This window comes from Eublepharis macularius, chromosome 18 (assembly GCF_028583425.1).
Source record: "Eublepharis macularius isolate TG4126 chromosome 18, MPM_Emac_v1.0, whole genome shotgun sequence".
Lineage (NCBI taxonomy): Eukaryota > Metazoa > Chordata > Lepidosauria > Squamata > Eublepharidae > Eublepharis > Eublepharis macularius.
In genome coordinates this window covers 27,853,579-27,880,223 of record NC_072807.1, presented here as the reverse complement: position 1 = coordinate 27,880,223, position 26,645 = coordinate 27,853,579, and the positions used below count along the sequence as shown (strand labels likewise).

At 42.7% G+C, this 26,645-nt stretch overlaps 1 protein-coding gene across 1 annotated transcript in view; it reads right to left on the bottom strand.

Moving 5' to 3' along the window:
• FBN1 (fibrillin 1) overlaps nt 1-26,645 on the bottom strand; it is a 205,957-nt gene that overhangs the window by 100,968 nt on the left and 78,344 nt on the right. Inside the window, exons 10-16 of the mRNA XM_055002220.1 lie at nt 20,742-20,900; nt 17,372-17,545; nt 14,753-14,905; nt 13,991-14,110; nt 11,565-11,690; nt 8,386-8,508; nt 2,818-2,940 (exon numbers count right to left, since the gene is read on the bottom strand). Of these exons, the coding sequence (XP_054858195.1) occupies nt 2,818-2,940; nt 8,386-8,508; nt 11,565-11,690; nt 13,991-14,110; nt 14,753-14,905; nt 17,372-17,545; nt 20,742-20,900 (978 nt within the window). The remainder of the gene's footprint in view (nt 1-2,817; nt 2,941-8,385; nt 8,509-11,564; nt 11,691-13,990; nt 14,111-14,752; nt 14,906-17,371; nt 17,546-20,741; nt 20,901-26,645) is intronic.

Sequence of the window (26,645 nt, the reverse complement as noted above, 5' to 3'; positions counted from 1 at the left end):
ACAGATAAGCACAGCTACCTCTCTGCAGAACAAGGTTGCTTGGAAAGGGAAGCAAGGGGCCTTGGAAAGATATGGACAGTTGCTGTACAGGAACAGCTATTTTTCTTAAGAGTGTTCCCCAGATTAAAACAGCTATTTATAATCTACTACGCATGGTACAACGAATATACAACTCTAAGCAAGTTTGTACTCTGAAGGAATCCCCCACTAAATTAAACCGGCTTTACAACAGCTTGTATATGACTGCAACTGTAGAGCAGGCATCCAAGCGACACAGGGTATTTATGAAGGCCAACAATGAGGGCTCGGAGGCCATTCTTCCATGGTCTCATGTAGACACCCTTTCTTTTCCCTTTTGTTGACTAGACTGCATAAAACAATAATCGCAGCCAGACGAATAGTCTTTTGGGAAACAATGGTCTTTAGGATAGTTATATACAGGAAGTCGTAAGAAGTATTAATCCAGGTCTAACGCTAACACTAACCAACGCTGGATAATCCAAGCTGCAGTACAGCGAAAACACTGTCAGAAGTAATTTCACTTAACTTTAGCTGTTTTGTTTTGACTTGAAATGTAACCTCTCCAAACATTTCACACTCTGGTTAATAAAACAATTCTGCTTCCTCACTTTGCAAGCCTGCTGAGGGCTCAAAACGCAAAGGGAAGTCCAGCTTCGCTTGGCTGGTATCCGCTAATGAATTAAAGCCTCTGGAAATAACAAGGGCCTAAGATAGGCATACAATGTTTTTTCCAAATATATGCATTTGGGGTGGACTGTTGACTCACTGATAACATTGTCCTTTGCATGGGGGTCCCTACAACTTTTGAAACAATAAGCAATGATCAATAAATAAACATGGCCCCCAAAATATAATCAGGTGGGATCCAGCAAGGCTGCCCCATACATGGAATTGGAAGTTCACCACGGCTGGCCATGAAAGAATATTTGTTGAACTTCACTCTGGGTCACTAGCAGGGCTTTTTTTCAGGGAAAAGAGGTGGTGGAACTCAGTGGTGGAACTCAGGACTGCACAATGACATTACTGTGGGCCAGCTGAAATAAGGGGGGAATTTTTTTAAAGTTTAAATTGCCCTCGGTGAAAACGGTCACATAGCCGGTGGCCTCGCCTGCTGATCTCCAGACAGAGGGGAGTTTAGATTGCCCTCCGCGTCACACGGCACAGAGGGCAATCTAAACTCCCCTCTGTCTGGAGATCAGGGGGTGGGGCCACTGGTCATGTGACAATTTTCAAGAGGCGCCAGAACTCTGTTCCACCGCATTCCAGCTGAAAAAAAGCCCTGGTAACTAGTAATAGGAGCTGTGGATTTCAGCTGCCATTTTCATCACCATTCCTAGCGTATCTAACAGCAAACTGGGTGATTAGTCCCAATCATAAAAGCAGCAAAACACTCACCTACAGAACAGACAGGGATTGCTACACACTTGGTATGCTGAAAAGCATGCCTTCATAAATTAAACAAAAGCAGAACAACAGAAAGAACCCAAAACAGTTCAGGAAGAACTTAGCATGTTCCAGGGGGGGCCCATAATGTTGAGAGCAGGGGATGGATGCTCTGTCTCTCCTTCAAGAATCCTCCGGGAGTGCGGGGGGGGGGGGAGGGGAATGTAACAGGAGGCAGGAAATTTGGGCAACTTTTTGCAAGACAGAGAGAATTCCCCCCACACACACTTTTCTCCTCAGCGGAGAATCGCATTGTGGATGCTCTCTCTCTCTTGCAAAAAGCTGATCTAGATTTCCTTCCTCTTGTTACATACCTCGCCCCCCCCCCCACACCTCCCAGAGGAAAATCTGAGCTGAGGCTTTTTGAAAGAGAGAGAATCCCTCCCATCGTTCTTCCCCTGGCGGAGAATCGCATCAAGCGGCTGTTCTTTGCAAGACTACATTACCCAGGGAACCTTGCGAGACCCAACATGCGCCTGGCCATCTCATATAGTTTCCCTCTTTGCATAGAGGGCATTTTTCCACAGGGACAATGTGATGATTCTCACACATATGCATGTCTAGCCTCTTTTCTACTAGTATATCAATATAGTGCATGCACAACAAAAAAAGAAAAAAGGCATTCATGCTGTGACATCACTGATGACAAAAGCACCCTTGCTCAAAAATATTGATTCTTACATCTGTAAGAAAAGGAGGCTGTAGCCCCACCCCCACCCTCACCTCCCATCCACACCCACACTGAGTTTAAAGAAAATTATAGCAGGGAGGAGAATTTGAGGTCAAGTGATGGATGCCCAGCCAAGATTTCGCAAGCGGTATGCTCACATGTTGAAAGTGAGAGGAAACAGGGGCAGGGGTGCGCTCTGTCTCTCCTTCAAGATTCCTCACAAGTCAACTACTTGCTGATTATAGATCTCACTTTCCAGGACCAAATCATGAAACACCCCTATCTACAATCATCAAACCTGCTGCTTCTCCAAAGTTAACAGTACAGATTCTCAGCAGGTATTACCTTTCGTTCAAGGGACTGCTATTGATCTAAAAATTTCTAAATGGCTTGGATTTCATTAGCCACCATAGCCACGTTTATGCATTTAGTCTAAAATTAATTAGGCATGCTATTGTGACAATCACTGTACATGCACCATGTATCCTCGGCAAGGGCCCTAGAGCCTCTGAAGGTCCCTCACAGTTCTGCAGTTCATTTCTTATCAAGAGACTCTCCAAAGGCAGAGCCGCCCCCACTCCCCTGGTTAGCCTGTGAGTCACAGAAGTGTGGAATGTTCCAAGCTAAGACCCATGGAAGTTCAGAGCCGGACTGTTTCTGTCAGCACAAGGAGTTCATCTTACCGACACAGACACGTCCATCCAGTCCCACAGCAAGGCCAGGGAAACACTCGCATCGGAAGGAGCCGTCCGTGTTCACACAGCGGCCGTTCATGCATATCCCAGGCGTCTCGCACTCATCGATGTCTGCCATAAAAGAAGAGAGACTTCATCAGAAATTAAAAATTGAGAGCCTATTCCATGCCTATTCCACATGGCTTATTTACGTCAAGGATGATTTAAAGTATCTCAGCCCTGCTGTTTTTCGAGCGGCACATCTCAGTGAGAAAGGCGGACAACAAATAAAACTTTGACACAAAACCCTTTTCCATGTTGATTCTACCTGTCTCTTGGGCAAATCAAATCCCTATTTTTTTTTATTTTTCCTTGCACCAAATGTTTTTAAGTTACTACTGTAGGCTGCCTTGAACCACAAGGAAAGGCATAGATAAAAATGTTTTAATAAATAAATAAATCAGTTAATCAGTCCACAAGGCACAATGTGTCCATATCAGCACCATTCCTCCTGCCCTAGTCCCTTGTGGTAGCCATTCCCCCTCCCCACACTACTAGTTTTTTTTATGTAACTGACAAATCACTTTAGCATTATAAAGCTATAGCAATTTCTTAATTGCTGATTAACCCTGCCCAAAGTCCTTCAGTGTCATGGGGGGGGGGGGGGTCTGCAGGGCCTACGAGAAAATGCATATCAACCCAAGTGGAAGTAGAAGCCACCACAGAAACAAGAGAACTTCTGAGAATCATCACCATGTGGAACCCACCTATGAATATCAAGGATGATGTATATATAAGATAACATATTCTGGAGAAATGGTTGGGCTATGTGCTTTATCACTCTTTTATGATTTCTTCTTTTGCCTGCAATGTTGTGCTGCACTGCAAGTTCCATAGCACATATCCATGTAAAACTATTTCATACCAACTGGCCCTTGAATTATTATGGTGACTTATTCAAACCTTTTATTGAAAAAAACGAACTGTACCCCCGCTGGATGCAAGAGACATTTTTTTCCCTGATATGGTGCTCATGCTATTTTTTTCTAAAATTGAGAATGAAAGAAGGAAATATTTTTAAAAATACTGTGTGGGAGGATGTGTAACATTTAACAATGTAATCACATCATAGCAGCTCTCCTTAATATACACAACGGTCGGCATGTGCGACATTTTCTTCAGTTTGCCCCCTCAAACCTTAAAAGGGCAAACAGAGAACAAAACACCTCTGTGTTTTACTTAGCTTGTGTTGTTTGGCATGAAACACAGCCTTGCTAGTCCAAGAGTCTGTGTTCAAACTGTATTTTAAAACATATTATTATAAGTATATCTATATCGTGTTAGCATCCAATCGGTTGCTCCAGGCCACAGAGGCAAACAAATGTCCTTCCTCACAATTTCTCACTTGATCCTTACAAAGAACAAAAAAAATGTATTTTAAACTGTACTTTCCGTCCCCCTACAAGAAACTAAATAGGTATTTTAAAATCTGAAAATCTAATTTCCTGGGGTTTAACTAGATGTGATGGAGCACCCATGTTCGTTCTTCATACTTCACAGACCCACTTGCCTGGAAAAAAAAATGCTCCAAAGATGCCATCAAGAAAAAGAGGGGACCATTCGTTTTAAATTTGCATACAAGTTACAGTTACTTATCATAATTAAAAAAAAAACTTTGGGGTATAATTTTTTTAAGGATGATCATCTTCAGGGTTATCTTCAGAGTAAATAGGGCATAAAACAAGGATGGGTCGGGAATGAGGAGACATTTCACCACTAGAACACACTTTTTTCCATCCCAGTTGATGTTAAAGCCAGGCAAATAAAAAGGGGAAAAGGAAGACCTCAGTTCACTTCTCACACCCTTGGTTGCAAATTTAGACCCCTTCTCCAGACTCACTGTAAGCAAGAAGAGGACAGACGTGTGGAGAAGGAACATGGCTGCTGCCCCATCAAGTCTAGTTTAGTCCGTAACACTGCTGGTGTTGAGCCACAATTTGGTCACATGTTGCATTAGTTCTTTTAGCAGATACAAATGTTCTACAGAACACAGAGTGAGCATATTTGTAGAAACAGCTAATGTTTTCTCTAACATGGAGATGAATGTTTGTTAGGCATGATGGCTAAGTGGAACCTTTATGTTCAAAAGTGTTCCCCTAAGCACCCATTGGTGGAGCATAATAATAATAATATTCAATTTATATACCACCCTTCAGGACAACTTAATGCCCACTCAGAGCGGTTTACAAAGTATGTCATTATTATCCCCACAACAATAATCGCCCTGTGAGGTGGGTGGGGCTGAGAGAGCTCCAGAGAGCTATGACTAGCCCAAGGTCACCCAGCTGGCTTCAAGTGGAGGAGTGGGGAATCAAACCCGGCTCTCCAGATTACAGTCCCGCGCTCTTATCCACTACACCAAACTGGCTCTCATAGGGGGACCAAGTCTCCTGCCTCTTAGCCAAGCCCCCTGATCCATGCCACTGATTAACAGACTGGCAGGGTGGAAATTAACAAGGCTCTTCAGCATCACACCAATGTGCAATGTCATCTCTGTTGAAAAACCAGGGGTGAAATCATCGTGCTGAGGTGCCACTCTATGATTCACCTCAAACTCTATGGTCTAACCACAGTTTTGTGTGAATCCTAGAGCATCATCCTGGCACAATGACACCACTTCCATAAGCCAAAAGAAGCCAGAAGAGATGCTGTACATTAGTACAACATTGAGAATATTGTTCCTGCCCTTAAACTCTTCAGCATCAGCTGGGAATTCTAGCAGGGAGAGAGAAAAGGTTATCGGCGTTTTCAACATGGGGTTCAGTTTGTGTAACTACCCCTTTGAAGCTGTGGCTGCCATTAAAGTACAACAATAATAGGGCTTCTACATGACAGGTTTTTCTATGGTTTCCCAGGCCAGTCCTCTGGCAGCAGCCATCCACCCCCACCCTTGTACCACAGGGCCTTTGTCATTTCTAAAAAATTGTTGCAGACATATGCCTTTCCCCCTGGGAAAAGTTCTTAGAGGCTCAAGCCATTGTTAGGGGCTCTAGTAGGGTTGCCAAGTCTAGGTTGGAAAAACCAGTACTTAGTTCTTGTGGCCCCTTCTTACATGCTCAGTGCTTAGTTCTCGTGGCTTCTTCTCAGGGTAAGGCCAATCACCACCATGCGGTCAGGTAGCAATTTTCCCCAGGCCAGTTTGGTTAGGGATCCTGACAGTGTTTTGCCATCTTCTGGGCATGGAGCAGGGGTTACTGGGGTTGTGGGGAGGGGTGGAAGTTGTGAATGTCCTGCATTATGCAGGGGGTTGGACTAGAAGACCCTAGAGGTCCCTTCCAACCCTATGATTCTATGATTCCTGGAGATTCAGGGGGTGGAGCCCGGAAAGGGTGGAGTTTGAAGAGGGGAGGGGCCTTGGTGGGGTACAATGCCATAGAGTTCACCCATTGGAGCAGTCATTTTCTCCAGGGGAACAGGTCATCTTGAGATCAGCTGTAATTCCAGCTACCACCTGGAGGCTGGCAACCCTTTGCTCCAGCTTCTCTGTGCTTTCTCCATCTGTTTTATTCAAACTCAACTGCCCTGGACATTCCTCATGCCCTGGAAGCAATGAGCATGCTCTGTCCTCACCAGACTGTATTTTTAGCAGGGTTGTATTCTTCTTCTATTATTCGCACGTTAATTTTTTCTATGTACCTGGAGAATTCTCCGTGTCCATAGAAACCCCTACATTTATTTACCCCAAGGCTCATTCCACTGCTTTACTGATGAGGATTCAATCATCAGGTTTGCTTTTAAAAGAAGTGGTTTGTGCTTATATCCTGGGCAGGTCCTGTTTCCAGATTCATTCCCAGGTGCAATAACTTAAGGCCCACATTAATTTAATTGGAAAGTTAAAGACTTTTTTCCCCCAAAGCAGACTATATGTGCAATATACATTTTTCTTTCCTACACCATAAGCAATGAAACCTCAAGCATGCTTCAAGCTAGTTTAGTTGTGGGGTTTCAGTCTCTCATAGTCTCAACAGAGCTCTCTCTAGATTCCTTGATCTACAAGCTGAAAAGATGCGTAGTTTCTGAGAAGAAAAAATCTGTATATATTTTGGCTCATTGTTTGTTTACTCCTGGGCTTCTACTTTTGCTTAATGCTTACAAATCATGCCGAAAACGTTGAGCTCTAGAAATTACAAAGGCCCCCTTCCTTATAGGACAACACTCAGTGCAGCTCGGGCTATTCTGCTGCAGGGCACTGCTGAAGCATCAAAGCACAGGGGGAAAGAGTAAATTGTTATGACACTGGAGACAGAAGAGAGGAAAAACAGCCAACGCTAATGTATGCACACCAATAGTTTTACCATCTAATTTTTTTTTTAACCATTTACCAAAATTCACCCGAGGCAAACATCCACCTGGGTGTTTGGCTGCATCCATGCTCAACTCTATTTGGTTCAGCCTTCCTGTGTCCATACTACTTCCGAGGCCTATGCAGGGAATCCAATGGCAAAGCTCCCCGCTAGCAGAAAGGTAGCATGTCAGATGCGCTAGCTTTCTGTGTGCAAGAGTGAGCCCCGCAGTCCCCTAACTACATTCTGAGGAAATAAAATCCCAATGTGAGGGCTGTATATGCACAATATTTCTGAATTTGTAGTTCAATTCCCTGCTGAAAAGCTACTTGCAAAGCAGATTATTTAAAAATATGTGTTAGCATCCAACAATGATTTACAGTTTATGAAGTCATTGGTATTGGACTAATATGGTCACTAATAATTATCCCTTCTAAAGTCATTAACCAACTGGAAACAAAATAGGGCATAAGAGATTAGTAATTAGTTAATACTCAGATCTTTCCATTATTCTGGCATCTGGCTGTTTGTTGCAGAACTCATGGATATCAGAAAAAAGGGGGCAGAGGAAACCATATAACTGACATGTTCTCCCACCCTTTCTGTGATGTCTTGACTCGGACTGGAAAGGGGTCTACTGCCCATTCTGTTTAACAAGCAAAGAATCTTTCCCCTGCTCATCTTTCTTCAATACTTCAGATGACCCTCCTGATGTATCTAAGGCCCCAAGCCCCAGAGTACCCTGGGAAACCTAGTACAAGTTAAAAGCAGTGGAGAGGAAAGATTCCCATTGTTTGGCCCCATGCCTGGCCTGTTTGTGTTGCGCTGGCAGCATTTGGGCCAGCCCCAGCTAGCACAGCACAACAGAAGAAAAGAGAGATAAGGAAAGAGCAATAAATTTAAAGAAAATCAAGAATGTGCTCTATTATTTTATTTACTTTATTTATTTCCCATCTTTCTCCCTGATAGGGATCCAAGGTGGCTTCCATCATTCTCCTTTCCTCTATTTTATCTTTACAACAACCCTGTGAGGTTGTTGGGCTGAGGGTGTTTAATCAGCCCAAAATCACCCGGTGCCCTTCCATAGCAAAGCGGGGATTCAAACCTCCCAGATTCTAGTTCTACACTTTAACCGGTACATCACACTGGCTCTTACGATCTCACCGCTCAGCATCAAATGCCTCCCTAAAAACACACACATCATCCATTGTAACATTTGCAGACAGACACTCACCTCTGCAATAGCGGCCATCTGAAGCTAACTGGAAACCGGGTTTGCAAATGCACTTGAAACTTCCATCTTCATTGATGCACATGCCGTTAAGACACATATTCCGTATGCTACATTCATCCATATCTACAAAATTGTGCGTGCACACACAGAAAAAAAGAATAGGCATTTAACAAGACATTACAGCTCACAAGTCCAGTCTTTCAGATGATCTGATGCGTCCTAGCAAAGGGTTACCAATGACTGATCTTGAAGGGCACTAGTGGTTTGGGAGGGATTTTTTAAACAGCGGCCCAAAGGGGAGAGGTTTGAGAGGGTCTTTGCTTATCCTGTCCTTGACAAAAGCTCTTCATGGTTTGCCAAGAGAAGCCTCTTTGGATTAAGAGTGGTGTCACTCTTGTTTCTTGCTTTGGTTTTACCCTGAGTAAAATTTATGCTTTTATTTAGCTAAGCTTTGGTCCATGGGATATTTGTATCTTTCATCCATATGTTTCAATGTGGCGTCCTTCAAAATATTTTGATTTGATGACTCGAAAAATTTCATACCACCCTTCTACATCTCAAGGCACATTACAGATTAATACTGGACCATGAAACAATCTTAAAATCAATATAATTATCAACTGATAGTTTGTCATATGGACCTTTCTTTTTTTTTAAAAAGTCATTCACTAGGCTTTTCTTCCAGTTGCAACTATCAATGGATACTGTTCATATAAGATTATTTTGCATATCCAGACATATGGAACCCAAGAATAATTCACTGAAATGCTACATACGTTCTTTTAAGTGCTCACTATGATTCACAGTTAATGCAATAAATTAATATCTACGTCTACACTAAAGATAATAGGAAACAGATTTAGGCAAACAAAAGGAAATAATTAACAAGCAGTCAGAATGTAGGGAAGGCCACTTCCATAAATGATTTCTTAAAAGTCTAAGAGAAATACATGGAGAGGACAGAATACTGGCTACTAGCCATTCCAACGAGTACTGTGACTTCCATGTTCATACAAAGCATATTCTCACGACTTGTTTGCTGGAAATTCTCAAATGAGTGAGAGTTAAAGATGGCAACATACGATGTCCTGACATGGAGTGCCCCATGGACTGTACTTCTCTGGACCTAGAAAATGCTAATTGTGCAATATTAAGCAAGTCTACTCAATGGGGCTCACCCTCAGGAGAGCATTCTTAGGATCGTAAGGTGTTATTTGCCTGACCAGACATGGAAATTATTATGTTATAGGATTTATGGCCTGATCCTAGTCCACATTACCATTAAATTCAATAGTGCGCACTCCCATATAAATCTACACGGAATTGGGAGCCTACAGTGGTTTAAGCATTCTCCACTGTCCTACTTGGCCCTCTAAAAAAAATAACCTCTTCTTTCTCTTGCAGTTATTAACTTAACCAGGCATAAGAAACAGAGTTCAAAAAGGTCATGTTTGGAGCCATACATGCCTGATTCTTATGGTCTTTAGTTCCCTGCTGTATGTTTTTACACAAGCACACAGTTGAATCTGAGCATGGAAACTGGGCCATTATAGTGTAACAGAGGCAATTACTTCAGAAGCTGATGCAATGCAATATGCTCACAGGCATTTTGGCAGCTTTCTTAATGGAATGAAAAATGTTTTAGCAGATCATCCTTCTGTAGTGTTCTGCTTCTTATTACCGTTAACACGTGGGATTTAGTCAGGATTGGGAGTTAGAATGAAAGGCTATGATAGGTTTCCAGATTAGGTACTGATCTGTAGATCTGGTATCTAAAAACAGCCTCAACTTTTAACCATCTCCTGCAAAAAAAAGGACAAGAAACGCTACCAAGGATTAATGAAATTACTAGTACCATTTATTGCTAGGTCATACATGACGTTAAAAACTACATTCCGGATCCACTTAACGTCACAGCTGTCATGCACTGAAATCATTTTTCTAGATAGGGCCTATTTTACTTTTTACTTACATCCTAAGTTGGACAAAAATAATTTATGATTTTTTTAAAAAAATGTGTATCTATCCTGAATAGGAATTTTGGCATTAAATCTTCCAGCTGAATCACTGAGATAACATTCTGCCAAAAAATGTTTCTATGAGCAGTACTCAAAATTCTTTTTTAACGAATGAGCAGATCATTGGAAAACCTTCCAAGGACTCTGGGAAATATGGTAAAAGAACAATCTCTCTCTCTTCTTTTAAAGGCTAAGGGGTGTAGGAAGTAAGAATGCATCAAATTATGCTTACATTTTCTCAAAGAGACACAATTCTTTAAGGGTCAAGGCATGAGTTGCAGCAAGATCCTGTCAAGAATGTTGTTAAATACACAATAAAACCAGGAATTGAGGATGTGGCATGCAACTAGAACAGCTTCTTAAAGACATACCGCTCCTGTAACAGTTTTAGGACGGAGGATGCACTATTTCTCTTGCATGCATTACATTTCTCATCTCTAACAGGGCTGTAATTGACAACAAATAACTCTTTGGTTTGATCCCTATGACTAGCACATTGAACTGGAGAAAATCCAGCCTGTGCACCACCATCCTAGCTCTGACCAAAAAAGGAAACGGCAAGGAGGCCAGCCATGGCTGACAGTAGGTCAGAGTAGGTCTCATGGACACAAGAAGCTGCCTTACATGGAATCAGACCATTAGCCCATCAAGGTCAGTATTGTCTACTCAGACTGGCAGCCGCTCTCCAGGGACTCAGGCAGAGGTCTTTCGCATCATCTATTCTCTGACATTTTAGAAATGGAGATACCGGAGACTGACCATCTGCATATCAAGCAGATGTTCTACCACTGAGCCATGGCTCCTCTCCTCCCAGGTCAGGCGATACTCTCTGACACTATAAATGCTGACAGATTTTCCTGATCTGAGCAATGGGGAGACCTTTTTCTTGCTAACTGGGTAGGGGCTGTTCTCCCAAGAGGCAGATCTGACACTGATTTACTAGACATCATTTCTTGGCCCTCTCTTAGGTGGAAAAACTTGGGGGAAAGTTTAACCTGAGATCAAAGACAGAATCTAGATGCACGTTACTAAACTATATTTTAGGTCTTATGTAAAAGCGGTGTCCTTGGCTAGCAATTTGTACAGAGGAATAAAAACACACACTTTCACAAAGGCACAGGTGGATGGGAAAGTATGCATAAAGGAGGAGGGGATCCTGACCTTCACAGTTTCTTCCATCCGCCGTCACATGGAAGCCAGCATTGCAAACACAGTGGAAACTGCCATCCGTGTTTATGCACCGACCGTTGTTGCATATCCGGCCATTCTGCAAGCATTCATCAATATCTGAAAAAGGACAAAACCTAGTTCAAAACCTAACTGGGTTTTCCCACTGGTTGTGCCTTCATGCAGGAACCCAGCATTTGCCTGGAAATTACAAGCACGGTCCAGCCAAAGTTACATGAGAGAGATTAAAAAACACATACTTTAAAAATTTCTCCCCCTGGAATCAAGGGATGTTAGAGTGCTTAACTCTAGATGTATCAGGCCCATTTGGAAGGTTAAAGCTGAGCCAGCCATTCCAAATAAAATTAGCACACTTGTTCATGCTGCCAGATATTTAAGAGGCATCAAACAGGCAGAAGCTATTGCTTGCTGGGACGTTAAGTGGCAGATACATCCCACCTAGCGGTCTGAGAGTCAGACAGATAGTCGAGACAAGTTCCACTTTTGCCCCAATAATCTATTAAACTGGGGCCAGGTGAACGTTCACTTATTTTGAATGGGTTTTTTTATCCCATTTCTCCAAAAGATCTTGCCTGTTTAAAAGTTTTAAATGATCAACAAAATGCCAACAATAAAATTCTCAGCACTAAAGCCGTAACTGGAGGGCAGACTGTAGAGAGCATGTTAGAAGACCAAAGCTGTAAAAAAAAGTGACCTAAAATTAAGTGGAGCATGGAGTTGTCACATTACTTAACGCCTTGCATTAGCTAATTTACAGTTTCAAATAAAGCCAAAGTAACTAATAGAATGAAGTAGTCCCTCATAAACGTATTGGTAATTTCATCATGCTGCTTCTGAAATACAGTCACTGCCAGCTTATGAAATCCGTTAAGAGCACAGTCCTGCTACCCAGTGGGCTGGTATTAATTTCTCCCTCCCATCTCTATAACCATACAAGTTATCCAGTTTCTGGATGTCTTTATCCTGAGCATTTTCCTACTAGCCACAACTAATGACATGGAGTGGGGGGGAAAACATACAGCAAAAAGATATCAGGACACAAGGTAAATCGTGCCACACTTTCTGGGGCTTGGGGAACTGACTGGATGCCTAATTCTGCCTACAAACCATTCTTATGTAACACAACATCCAGGAAGCAGATTTTGTAAAAAAGACAGGCTGTTGCCCACTTGAGGGTCGCACCCTTCTTCTTTCCTCTTCTTCTGACCCTTCAAATTAGATTAGAGGTTCTGGTTTGTATATCCTTGGCCCATCTTCTGAACGCTCCACTGAGAAGCAATTTGAGGGGCTGCGGTCATTTTGCTGCAGCCAACAATCCGACCCCAGCTCTGGTGGTTTTCTTTCCAGGCTTTACGGCAAAAGGGCGCTGCAGTTGTTGAGCCTTTCTCCTCTACTTGCAGCCAGTACTACTTAAGATTTGTTTTCTCTAGGCTTTGTCTTTTAATTCTTTGTTTCTCTTTCAGAGCTTCTTAATCCTGCAGAGATTTCTAGATCTGAGCTTTCTCTATACATGTCCTTATTACACTTAAAAAAAAAAAGTGATTCCCCCAATTATATCTTCAGGCTTCAAACGTAAAGTCAACAGAAGATGATCGTTGAATTCTGACTTCACCCACACTTTCACGCAATTCTACACTCCATTCTCTAGCCATGTGAGCAGTATAAAATAAACCGGCATTTCCCATCTAGGATTAGCTCTCTCTCTTTAACAAACAGCGCAAACAGTGTTGCGGTAATGATACAAAGCTCTTTAGAGAAATACATGTCTTCGGGAGATCCGAATGTTTCAAAGGCCATATACCACCCACTATTCGTTTACAAGGCTACTTCCCCCTCTGTCCGGATTTTCTTAAAGTCAGCTTTGACTGCAAGTTTGGTTCCCAAATGCATATACATTGTTTGCAATGCAATCCTAACCAGAGTTCCACCCTTCCAATTTCATTAACATCAATGTGCTTAGAAGGATGTAACCAGGGCTTTTTTTCAGCTGGAACACGGTGGAACGGAGTTCCAGAACCTCTTGAAAATGGTCACATGGAGGGTGGCCCCGCCCCCTGATCTCCAGACAGAGGGGAATTTAGATTGCCCTCCGCGCCATCAATCTAAACTCCCTTCTGTCTGGAGATCAGGGGGTGGGGCCACCAGCCATGTGACCATTTTCTCCGAGGGCAATCCACTGAGTTCCACCACCTCTTTTCCCAGAAAAAAAGCCCTGGATGTAACTATGCTTAGGATTGCACCATTGCTGAACTTTCATCCTCCGGAACAGTCAACATCCTTCTCCCATCAACACGTACTGCATATGGCAGTGGATTTTAATCGTAAAGCACTTTGGGAGTCAATGTGACTGCAAAACAGAGTTTTATTTATTCATCCCATTAAATTACACAGAAGCGTACCTCGGCATTCTGTTCTCATCAGGGTACTCTGGTATCCAGGACGACACTGACATATGTAGGATCCTTGCGTGTTTGCACAGTCTCCACCAATACAGGGATTTCTTTCACACTCATCGACATCTGAAACACAAAGATAGTATTTTTTTCTTTAGTAAGCCATTAGTCTGACAGATGTGGAAGGGTCCTTCTGCAATTTTGTTTTATGTAGGCAAAACGCCCTACCAAAAAAATAAAATAAACTGTGTTATGCAACACTCAATCTTTAGGTATATTTATTTTCCTCATCAATGTTGTTCTATGTTATACAACATTCGTGTTGGAAAATTCCATACACCAGGACTGGGAACATATGCTTGAGTGTTTCCTTAGATAAATAAGGGATTATCCAAGGGAAGCTCCAAAATATACCTCAATCGCACCATTTTCTTTTACACTAAACTTCAAGAAAGTCCCAGACCCACTATATCTGACAGCCATAGAACTTAACAGACTAACAAATTTGTGAACAAGACAATTTCACATCTGGACTACAAGCAAGAGATTAAAATGGATGTGAGAGGCTTACAAAGGGCCTTCTAAAACAATCTGTTAAAAACATGTGTCCCTGTGAAAGCGGAATCATTGTGGTAGAATACACCTATGGTTGTATTTACTATTTTTAATCAAAATATAGTAAGAATAAAGGTTATATGCAAGGGGGGAGGTATTTCAGAAAGCTGTTTATTTTGAAATGTTATGGAAAACAAAGGAGGGATCACATACCAATGCATTCCCCTCTAATATCCAGTTCAAATCCCTTTTTACATTCACATCGATAACTTCCAGGAGTTGGAATACAGCGTCCATTAATGCAGAGATTTTGATATAACTGGCAGAAGTTCACCTGAGGTCGAGTGACATTAACTGGTAAAACATCTGAAATAAAGAATTAAATAAGAAAAGGTTACAATCCAACCAGGTACAATCATTTGAACTGAATTTGACATATGCCACTGGTGACAACTGTACCATGACCCTTCACTGTGCAGTGCGATTGCAGCACTGCTCCACGTGCACTCATACAAAACCACCCTTTAACCACAAGCAGAGTGCTCAAAGCCAAACCATGACAATGGATTTATATGAAACACAAAAGAGTTCCGCTCTGCTACCATCTCAAGCAGGAGTATGTGACATCCCAATAGAACCATCCTAAACAGAGCTACACCCTTCAGAATCCACTGAAATCAACGGGCTTTAAAAATATAACACTCCCAGGACTTTTTTTCAGCTGGAACGGAGTTCCGGCACCGCTTGAAAATGATCACATGGCCGGTGGCTCCGCCCCCTGATTGCCAGACAGAGGGGAGTTTAGATTGCCCTCCACGCTGCTCCAGTGGCGCAGAGGGCAATCTAAACTCCCCTCTGTCTGGACATCAGGGGGCAGAGCCACCGGCCATGTGATCATTTTCACCAAGGGCAATTTAAACTTTAATAAAATCCCCCCTTGTTCCAGCTGACCCAAAGTGACGTCATTGTGTGGTCCTAAGTTCTACCACTGAGTTCTACCACCTTTTTCCCAGAAAAAAAGCTCTGAACACTCCTTACTAGAGATGGGCACAAGCCGGAAAAAAAACGTGCTGTGTGGTTCGTGGTTCATCACATTTCATGAACCACGAACCTGCCCTGGTTCACGAATCAGTTCGTTTGGTTTGTGAAAATGTCACATCCAGGTCAGTAGAAGGACACTTCCAGGTTAGCAGAAGATCTGCAGGAAGTCCATCCCCTGTTGCTTAGGACACTGATTGATTGGCACCAGGCTGTCTGCAGTGACAAACCAAAAAATGAACCAAATGAACCAGCCTAAAGTTCATGGTGGTTTGTCAGAAATGGGCTCTGATGAACTGCCGGTTCGCGAACCATGAGCCGACCTGGTTCGTCACAAATTTTGGTTCGTATTTCGGTTCATGCCCATCTCTACTCCTTACGATCACACAGAAAGCCTACTACACATCCCATGTACAGCGACATCTACTCCACCATGGTGCCCTGACCTGGACAGCCCTGGCAAGTCCAGTCTCATCAGATCTTGGAAGCTCAGTAGGGTCACCACGGGTTAATAATTGGATGGGAGGCCTCCAACAAAGACTGGGGTAGCAGCGGCAGACAATGGCAAACTATCTCTGTCAGTCTCTTGCCATGAAAATCCCACTAAGTGTTGCTATAAGTCAGCTATGACTTGACAGCACTCTCCACCATGGCATTTGTGTTGGTCTAAAGCCATGACTTAATAATATATCACACACTTTGCATATAGAAGGTCCCAGGTACAAACCCCAGGGAAAAGGATCTTAGGTAGCAAGCAACTACTGGAATAGGCTTGAGAGTCTGAAGAGCTGCTGCCAATACTGGTCTAGATGAACAAGAGGTCTGTCTAGATATAAGGAAGTCTCATGTGCTCGTGTTTGAATTTGCACAACTGACTTGGTTTCTCAGCAGATGTATCTTCCGGGTTCCAAGAAAGGTGGGAGAGGATTGTGAATGAGGGCAAAAATATTTATTGTATTTATTTTTTATTGATTGATTCTATTTCTAGCCCTCCCTCCCTAACTCCTAAGCACCAGAATTACATTCTAGGCACTGACCCTGTGCAAGTACAAGAGGGAGAAAAGCAGGGCTTTTTTTCAGCAGGAATGCGGTGGAACGGAGTTCCGGCACCTCTTGAAAATGGTCACATGGCTGGTGGCCCCACCCCCTGATCTCCAGACAGAGGGGAGTTGAAATTGCCCTCCGCGCAGTAGCGCGGACAGCAATCTAAACTCCCCGCTGTCTGAAGATCAGGGGGCAGGGCCATCGGCCATGCGACCATTTTCACCAAGGGTGATTTAAACTTTAAAAAACTCCCCCCTTGTTCCAGCTGACCCAAAGTGACATCATTGTGCAGTCCTGAGTTCCACCACTGAGTTCCGCCACCTCTTTTCCCAGAAAAAAAGCCCTGGAGAAAAGTCAGCATGATGTAGTGTTAAGAGTGTTGGGATAGGATCTGGGAGACCCAGGTTCAAATCCCTGCTCTGCTATGGAAACTCTCTGGGTGACCTTGGGCCAGTCGCTATCCTACACAGGGTTGTTGTGAGCATAAGACTGACAACACGCAGATAGTTTTGAGCCACTTTGGGCCCACGTTGGGGAGAAAAGTGGGTTATAAATGAAGTAAATGACATAACAACCAGTAAGTGATAACATTATTAGACATCAGAGAGACATTTTCAAGGAGATAAGCACCTGGGATTTGGCGTGAGCTGCACTAAGTGGTAAAAGGATGAGAAAATCAGTCACAGTAATCCACTTTTTAAATGGGATAAAATGTAATAGTGGAAAAATATATAATTCTATTTTTTTTACCTATAGGTGGTCTACGAGATGGGACCAGTATTGGTGGTGGATATACAGGTGGAGGATATGAGTCAGGTGGGAAGACCCCAGGAGGAACACCAGGGATCCCTGGAATGCTGGGAACGCCGGGGATTTCGGGTCTCAAAGGCAAAGTACCAACGATACATAACTTGCGATATTCCTCTGAAAAAACAAACAGAAGTTATATTACATCAACATGATAAAGCACCCCTGCTGCGATGCTGCAGTAACTTTCTAAACAGCTTGAGGCTTATTCCCATGAGTTGTCAAGCTACGTTATTCATATAATGGACAAACTATTCTTGAGTAAAATAATCTGCTAAATCTAGGTTGCTAATAATCTGCTAAACCTGTATGGCCCCAACTGTCTCAGTTACTAAGGCAACAGGGTGGCAGGTAGCTACTTTCCCTCCTCTAACTACTGGCTCAGGATGATGGAAGGTCCCACCACCATCACCCAAAGCTGGGCGTGGTGGCGCACGCCTGTAATCCCTGCTGTCAGGAGGCTGAGGCTGGCAGATTGCCTGAGCCCGGGAGTTCGGGGCTGCAGCAGTTGTTGGCAGAGAGGGTTCGCGCTCCCGCCTTGCAGGGGACCCGCTCGGTTTGGAATAGCATCTGTCCACGAGGTTAGATCAGAACTACCCGCCGAGATAACTGGAAGTTTCCAGAGTCCTGCACCTGTTTCGTGCACCACTTGCCACACACCTGCTTGGAACCTGCAACAGAACCAAGAAGCAGAAATTGCCCCATTTGTTCCATTGCCCTCTCTGAGGCAAGCTGCTCCCTCCTTCCCTCTCCTTGCATTTGCTCTTTTGCTTGCCAAGCTATTAAAAGCAGCAATAGCAAGAGAGGGGAGTGCTGCTGCAACATTAAGGGAGGGCATGGGCAGGCCACTTGAGGATTCTCAAGACCTGGAACCTCTGGGTTTATTTGCAACTACAGTGTTAATAAACTGAAAAGTGTCCATACCACTGAATTTCATTCAGTATAGCAAACAGTGTAATTTTATGCAGTGCAGTTAAGTTAAAAGTTTTTTAAGTATTATACAGAATTTCGGTTCTTCCCCCAAAGGTAAAAATGTTTCTAAAGCCTTACAGTCTAAAGATTGCAAGAATTTTATCTCTCTCTTGCTACGGGGAGATAGCAATGTCTCTATTGCCCAATTCTTTCCCAAATTCCCCTTCAATAATAATATTTTGGCTCTATCAGGCAGGAAGTGGATGGCTGGCCTAGGATTTGCTGCAATACGGATACCAGGAACAGTAACGCGCAGTCTTGAATCAAAAGTACTGGCTTCTCATTTGCTTCCAGACTGGATTCAAAGTGTGGTTTTGACCTTCGAAGGTCAAACGAGGTTGGAAATTCCTGGAGATATGAGGATGAAATCTGGGCTTGGGGAGAGGAGGAACCTCAGAGATATATAATGCCATACAGCCCATCCTCCAAAGAAGTCTCCCAGAAAACTGATCTCTTTTAGTTATAATATCAAGAGTTCCCCAGGCCTCACTTGGAGGTTTAAAATTGACAAGAGGGCTCCTCCGGGTCAGAAACAACCAATATCAAAGCAGAAACCTCGAAGGTCAAAAGAAATAAATTGATATTAAGAGTTTTTACATTTTAAATGTATTTTTGAATTTCAAAGTGCGAAGTGCTAAAGTGTCAACATGCAATTTCTAGTAATTAATACACATAAATATCAATAGATCATCCCATATATATCCCATAAATATCCAAATATACAATTATGTACAAATTCAATCAGGAGTCCAACTGGTAAAGTTCCATCCTATGACAATAATGTAAGTCTTCCAGAAATGTACTCCGTACTGTAATTCTATTTGCTTGTTCCTTTATAGGTGTTAAAACGGAGTTTTCTTCAAAGGACAATACAGTCCAATGGTCCGTCGGATTCTTTCCTGGAGATGAAAATCTTGGTGTTGGAGTGATTTATGTATAATTAAGAACCTTCGATAAAGAATTTGCCAAAATGGAATAACAAGCTGGCAGTACCCGTCAGGCTTTTGAGCTCATGTTTAGCCATCTACTATAACCATTGGACTGTATTGTCCTTTGAAGAAAATGGAAGACTTGCATTATTCTCATAGGATGGAACTTTTAAAAATTTAAAAATTCTTATTATCAATTTATTCCTTTTGACCTTCGAGGTTTCTTCTTTGATATTGGTTGCGTCACTTGGAGGTTGGCAAGCCCGCCTTAAAGATGGTCTCTTCTCCCATGAACTGGCCTGGGACTTGAGATCAGTTAGCGCTGCCCCCAAACTATGGAACTCTTTGCCTCCTGAGGATCACCTACCCTCTCCCTCCTGGCCTGCTGAGACCCTCCTGTTCCAGAACGCCTTTGGAACAGGATGAGGGTTTTTTTTTTGTTTTCTTGCCCTTGATATTTTAGTTTCTTTATCTGCCGCTGGCTGCATTCCCTGTATATTTATTGTTTGGGGTTTCTATTCACTGGGTTTATTCATACTGCCTCCTTCTGTTTATACTGTGAATAATCCCCTTTATGTAAGCTAGCTTCAAGTAGAAAAGCAGGATATACACAACCTAAACTTCAAAAAAAAACTAAAATAAATGAGCCTTGCCAGTTTAAAAGACACCATGCAATTCTCCTGGGGGGAATTTCATTCTCATCGGGGAACTGATAGCTTCCTGCAAAGCGATATCCCCCAAATATCACCTCAACACTCAGAGCCGGTCTTAGCTCAGGACATTCACTCATTCAATGGCATTCCTAAGTTATAAATCATTCACATAGTTTCACAAGCATACGCACTGCAAAAATTAGAAGAGCTTCCTTATTTCTGCGGGCATTTGCATCGGGGCAATTTTTATATAGGCAAATGAAGCTTTGATTGCCTATGAAATTCTTAGGTGGTCTTCTTTTCTGCAGGGAAGAGGCCATAGTTCAGTGGCTGAGCACCTTTTTAGCATGCAGAAGGTCCCTGGTTCAAACCCTGGGATATCCATTTGAAAGGATCAGAGAGTAGGTGGTGTGAAAGACTTCCACCCGAGACCCTGGAAAGCTGCTGCTAGTCTCAGTAGTCAATAATGACTTCGATGGACCAGTGTTCATGTGTGTCCTCCTGACCTCCCACTTTTATACTGCATTGTTTCCTGGACGTATTCTACTGCCTGTAGTTTAGCAAAATCTAGTTTATGCAATGTAGCGCACTGTTTCTATTTCACTGTTCTTTTGAGTTTTATTGCATTGTTCGTGGTATGCACTGCAGTGCCTTCACTTCACTGTTTTTTCTACCTCTGTCACTGGCCGAGTACTCAACAAGAAAGACAGTTGACAAATGAAGCAAATAAACAAACAAATATATTTGAGGACTTCCTACCAGTAGCACGGATAGGACACATTTCGGGGGCACTGGTCGCTCCAGGAGACCAGCACCGTCCTGAGTCACAACAGCACTGTATCTTCGTTAGCACCTGCTGGAGTTGGTTGCTGCAACGGCCATTGGAGAGCGTGGAAAAGCAGTATCCAGGACGCACATCTGTGAACAAAGGAATAAATGGACATGCATATGAGACCTTTAATCAAAAAGTTTTTTTAACTGCAGTGAAAGATGTAGCCAGCACAAAAAAGTTAGCAACCCTAAAACCAAGCAGTCCCCCCAAAGGAAATTGAAGAATTGTAAAAACAGAAAGAGAAGGATGGTGTAGCATGGTATAGCCTGATCTTGTTAGATCTTGGAAGCTAAGTGGGCTGGCCCCAGACAGTCCTTGGAAGAGAGACCACCAAGGAAGACTGGGATTGCTCTACAGAGGAAGGGAAACAAACACTGTGCTCCCACCCCACCCCGTAAAACAGGCTGGCAAAGAACTTGGCAGCAATCCCTGCAATTCTCCAGGTTTTTAAAAAATTATTACTTTAAAAAATGGGAGGAAAAGGTGAAGAGGGAAGTTCAAATCTGGTAGACAGCAATGAACCTAAGTAAGCCTTCATTCCAGGAAGTGCAGGACGTATACATGGACGGAAGATTTTGTTTTCCACAGAAGGAAAAATCTCGTTTCTTGCTCATGATGCTCCCGAGAAAGAAAACCACCACAGACCAGCAAGCCTTGAGCCTGGCCCATGCAATGAAGAGGAAAGAGATGGGAGCCTTGGAAGCAGGGCTTTTTTCTGGAAAAAGAGGTGGTGGAACTCAGTGGGTTGCCCTCAAAGAAAATGGTCACATAGCTGGTGGCCCCGCCCCCTGATCTCCAGACAGAGATCTGTCTGTCTGGAGATCAGGGGGCGGGGCCACCAACCATGTGACCATTTTCAAGAGGTTCCAGAACTCTGTTCCACCACGTTCCAGCTGAAAAAAAGCCCTGCTTGGAAGGATGGCAACTTTATCTCCTGGGCTGCTACCCTTCCTCCAGCCAGTATTTTGTAAAGCTGTAAAGCACTTCGTACCTGCAATTCAGGGGGGATGGGGAAACGGACTGAAAGCTATTTACATGACTATATGAATAAATGCAGCCTATGACGTTGCTGCTTGCAGCTTTTGTCTACAGCTGAAGATTACAGATCTTAAATTTGAGCTTGGTCCATCAGGCATTCACTTAGTTTTTCCATCAGGCCTGGCTTCTCCTGCCAAGGTAATGACTGAAAGGATGCAGGCTGCACGACAGGCGAGAACAATGCAAATCAATTGGTGCCATCAAAACTGTTTACAGAGAAACGGGTTGGCTCCATATTGAAAAAATGCACCAGGCATGCGCCATACAGAGAACATAATGTACTCATAACTTCTCTCACCGAAAAAAAAGATGTTCTGTAAAGAACTGTCTTGATGGGGGGGGGGAGGAGAAAAAATACAACTGTTTTGAAAACCTGCAATATGATCTAAAACTTCTGAGCAATTCTTTCACAATCCCTCTCTTTTGTGACTAGCTTATTGTAACAGGCTAAAGTGTGATCTGACGCTGAGCAATAAAACAAGTCAGTCTGTTTGCAAAGAAAGAGAAAGCTCAGCATCAAATCTTGGGAGAAAAGAACTGCAGATGTAACCACTCTATTGGCAGGCTATACCTACTTAAACAAAGCAATTTTCTCAATTACTGGCAAGGGCCCTCATATGGGTGTGCATTCGGATATACCCAAGTTGAAATTACACCCGGAATTAGGTGTTTTAGGTCAGTTCAGGGACACCCAAAATGACGCAAAACTCGCCAAAATTCTTGGAGCAACAAAATTTACCTCCCAGAATTTTGGAAGTGTTTCAAGATTTCAGGATGGGCAGCGAACAAAGGAAGCTGGCCAGGAAACATCCATTAGTTGGATTCTCTCTTCCCTTGGTAAGTGAGACGCCAACTCAAAGCTGATGGCCATGTAGACCTGGCCTCCACAAATGGCGCTTTACTTTTTTCTTTTTAAAAAAAAATAAGGATCAAACTGGCTCTGGACTTATCACAGCAGCGCCATCTCTTCTGGAGGCTTCTCCCTGCTGCTAGTATCAGAAGCATCAGAGACCACCCCCACCCACCACCCCAGCTGGAAAATGGCAGACAGACTCCTGGACTCCCATCTGAAGCTTGGCTGAGAGAGTGGCTGTTTTTTACTGGCAACTGAATAGTATCAATATAGCAACATGCTTATGGAATTGTCTGAATTCCCAGCTTTTGTTTAGGTAAAAAAGTAAATCTCTAGCTCCTTTTGTTGCAGAGATCCACTTCTTTCTTTACATCTCCACAACAGAAGGAGCTAGAGACTTACTTTTTTAAAAAAATGAAAGCCAGGAATTCAGAGAACATAGTACATATACTGGTATATCTGTTAAACTGATTGTCTCAGCTGGCTAGCCGTGTTGGTCTGTAGTAGAAGAGCAAGATTCAGGTCCAGTAACACCTTAGAGACCAACTACTCTAGGGCACAACTGGGCCCAAATCTTGTTAAATTGATATAACATGATTCAATGGCCAATTAAGAAATCAGAAGCCCCCAGTTAGGGTGAGGAACAGATGCTGCAACAACCAAGCCTTGCAGAACCCCAGAAGTGCACCCATAATTTTCTGCAAAGAAAGCCTGCCAATGTTAGCATGGTTAAGTTGGGAGCTAGCTTCTTCTCTTTCCCTCCCCACTCTTGCTGCCTGGGGAGGGGGGAGGGAGAATGACAAAAATAATGATCCTGGAAAAAAAATTCCCAGAAAACCATCCTGAACTGGTAACAACACTTCCAAAAATCAGGATAATGGAAACCGTGCCCTACTGCATCTGAAATTGTGATGTGAAAATGTTTGAAGTGCACACATCCCTAGACCATAGTGACGGAACCAGAAGACTCTGGGGATGTGACCCAGCAGCCTCGGTTGCTTTAATATACTCCTCTCCTGCTGTTGCACTGGTCTTCAGCCCAAAGAATGGCACAAGCACATGCTTTGCCAGCATCAGCAATGCTGCAGCATCAAATACACACTGTGTATTTGATCATTTCATTCAAGAGCCTCTCAGGCAGGTGGACACCACCTATGATTGGATGGAAGATTTTCAACTGCTTCTAGAAGTGTAAGCTCATCTCTAAGACAGTGGAATGGCCATCCATTCCAAAAGGTTTATCTTTAGATTTTATTTTATTTTTTTGCTTTTTCTTCTGTAAGCAAACACAAGCCATGTGCCTTTTAAAGGCTACTTGTAAAGAGGATTTCAGTATCCAAAACTGGAGGCTGGTGATAATCCTGTCCGTGCACCGCACCCAAAGGGTTGAAGGTGTTATGAGAATGACCCTGTGGTGCATTCGTCATACATGCATGTGTGTGCATGCACAAAGACCACTATAATCTATTCTCAAAGGTTTTGTATTGCTTCAAAAACCTTCAAAACCTGTTTGGGTAGAGGTAACAAAGGGGACAGAGGAAATCAATGTGTACAACGCTATGGACACCAGCACTTCTAACTACAGTACTTTCAATCCTTTTAAAAGGTATTTTTCTCAGAACATCCGGATAAGAACAAATTAAGAGAAACTGCTGTCAAACTCAGATTTTACAACATTACACCAGATAGCGAAATTTTGTGCCCTGGTTGTTGAAGTCCATGAGAGTGTAGGCCTCCACTCCGGCTGCTCGTCTAGAACTATGCTGAATTTCTGGTTTTTATAAATTTTGAAAGATATGTTTTAAATCGTATATGTTCCATGTTTTAATGGTCGTAAAATATGTATTTTACTTTTTATAATAAATGTATTGGCTAAGTGCTGTAATAAAGAATCTACTACTACTACTATTTCCCCCGAAACTCAAGTCTCTAGGCTCGATTTGCCAAGATGCCCGCAGTTTCTGAAAGAAGAGTCATTCTTGGTTTTTCCTTACGAAGTGATGCTCGAAAGTTTTCAACAAAGTGCTGGATGAAGAGACGTATCGGTTGCAACATGGGACAGGAAGTGGAACAGAGCCATTTTAAAATCAAATATATATTCTAGTCAACAAGAGCTTCAGATCTGAATTACAGGCAACGAACCTACCCAAAAAAAGTACTGCCTTGTGAAAACTAACTAACATACTGTAACGAATTCCAGACTAGAAGATCTGGCTAGAACTTTTTTGAAATACTGGAAATACGAAACTGGCAAATTCAAACTATATGTAGATAATTAATACTGCTTTGCATTTACTACATCTTGTCTTGAAAAAAAAAAAGTGACGCCAAAAGTTAACAATGGCTTACGGCCTGGAATATCACTTTCATTGTTTCTTGTCATCACATAAACACCCAATCATTAAAACTATAATGAATTCAGTCTGAAAATAGAAAAAGAGACAAAACCAATTTGGAAATCTGTTAAGAATTCTATTGTAAAGGGCACAAGCGTAAATTAAGACAAAATAAAGGTGGGATTACTTTTGATAGGAGGGCCAGCGCTTGATTAAGACGTTTTGCTATTCCAGGCAATGGCACCGTGCAGTCAGAAGGGATCGTGTGCAAAACTTCAGATGATTAGGGAATGAGTAGAAAAGAACTATCAGCTCTAAGTGGATGCAGTAGGCAGAAGTGGGGAGGGTGGGGGAGGCAGCCTCAGACAATGTCCCTCCTTGAGTCCCCCCCCACTACCCCCATGAAACTGTTATCATTGCACTTTACTATGTTTTAAGAGCTATGGCTCAAATAACAGCTTTAGAGTCCGGGCAATTCTGCTGGGCAGGACCTCAAATAGCAGAATTTAGGCTGCAGAAAGTCTGTAAATCAAGGTCTAGGGCTCATTAATTCTCAACATCATCAGCTTGCAATAATTAAACAGGGGAGAATGAGTGCTTTACGTCATATAAGGCAAAGTAACTTTTTATGTTACTAATGTAATTTTTTCAAAAGGAAGCCAGGAAATTTTTATTACACCATACTCTCTACGACATCTAAACTACACAAGACATTGGAAACAGCCCTCAACATACTTTTTTTTAAAGAAGTCTTCCAAAATGAATCGCGTCCTAAAGTAAATCCGTTCCAGATTTCTAAGGAAAAGTAAATTTTACAACAGCAGTTCTAATTCCATGTCGGGTTTGCTCTCCCTTTTCCCCTCAAATGAACCTTTTTGACATGTACTGATAGGCAAGAATTTGCATTGGGGACTGTACACAGATCACATTTCAAACACACCACATACACAAACTGTCCAGACTTCACAAAAGAAAGACATTAGGTCTCAAGAGAGGGATTGTTAATAATCCCTTCTCTTCGCTAAAGGGAGTGGTTATTACTTCTCGCCTTCTCCCTTGCATACTTTTTTGCTTATCATATTACGATATGTCTGCTAGTATACCCCAGCATACAACAGCTGAAAGTATCTCGTGAATACAAGCCGTTATTCTCACAGGTTGCAGAGGTGCCACTAGATTTTTACGTGTTGTTGCTGGTGATGAGTTTTAAAATGCACATTTGCTTTAAAATGCAACATGCTTTTCAACCACAGTAGCTCTATATTTCAGGGAACAAACAAGTTGAACAGAGGTGACACTTCCAAAACAGGCTGTCTGATCCACGTTTTGAGTGCATGTGGGACTGTTCCATTAAACGGAAACTCTTGAGGGAAGTCAAATGACATCATTCCAGGAACTAATTTAATTGGTGGTTCTTTCGAGCTGTTCATACATTATTGAGTCCAGTTGTCTCTAGGCTCAATGAGGATAAAAAGCAGGCTCATGCCTTTTTTAAACAAGGGGGCTCAAAATCTAGGATCGACCTGGAAGCCTATATTTAAATGAACAGGAGTTTCCCTTCTTGGGCATTTGTTTTTATGGTCAATTAAGGGAAAGGGGGAAGC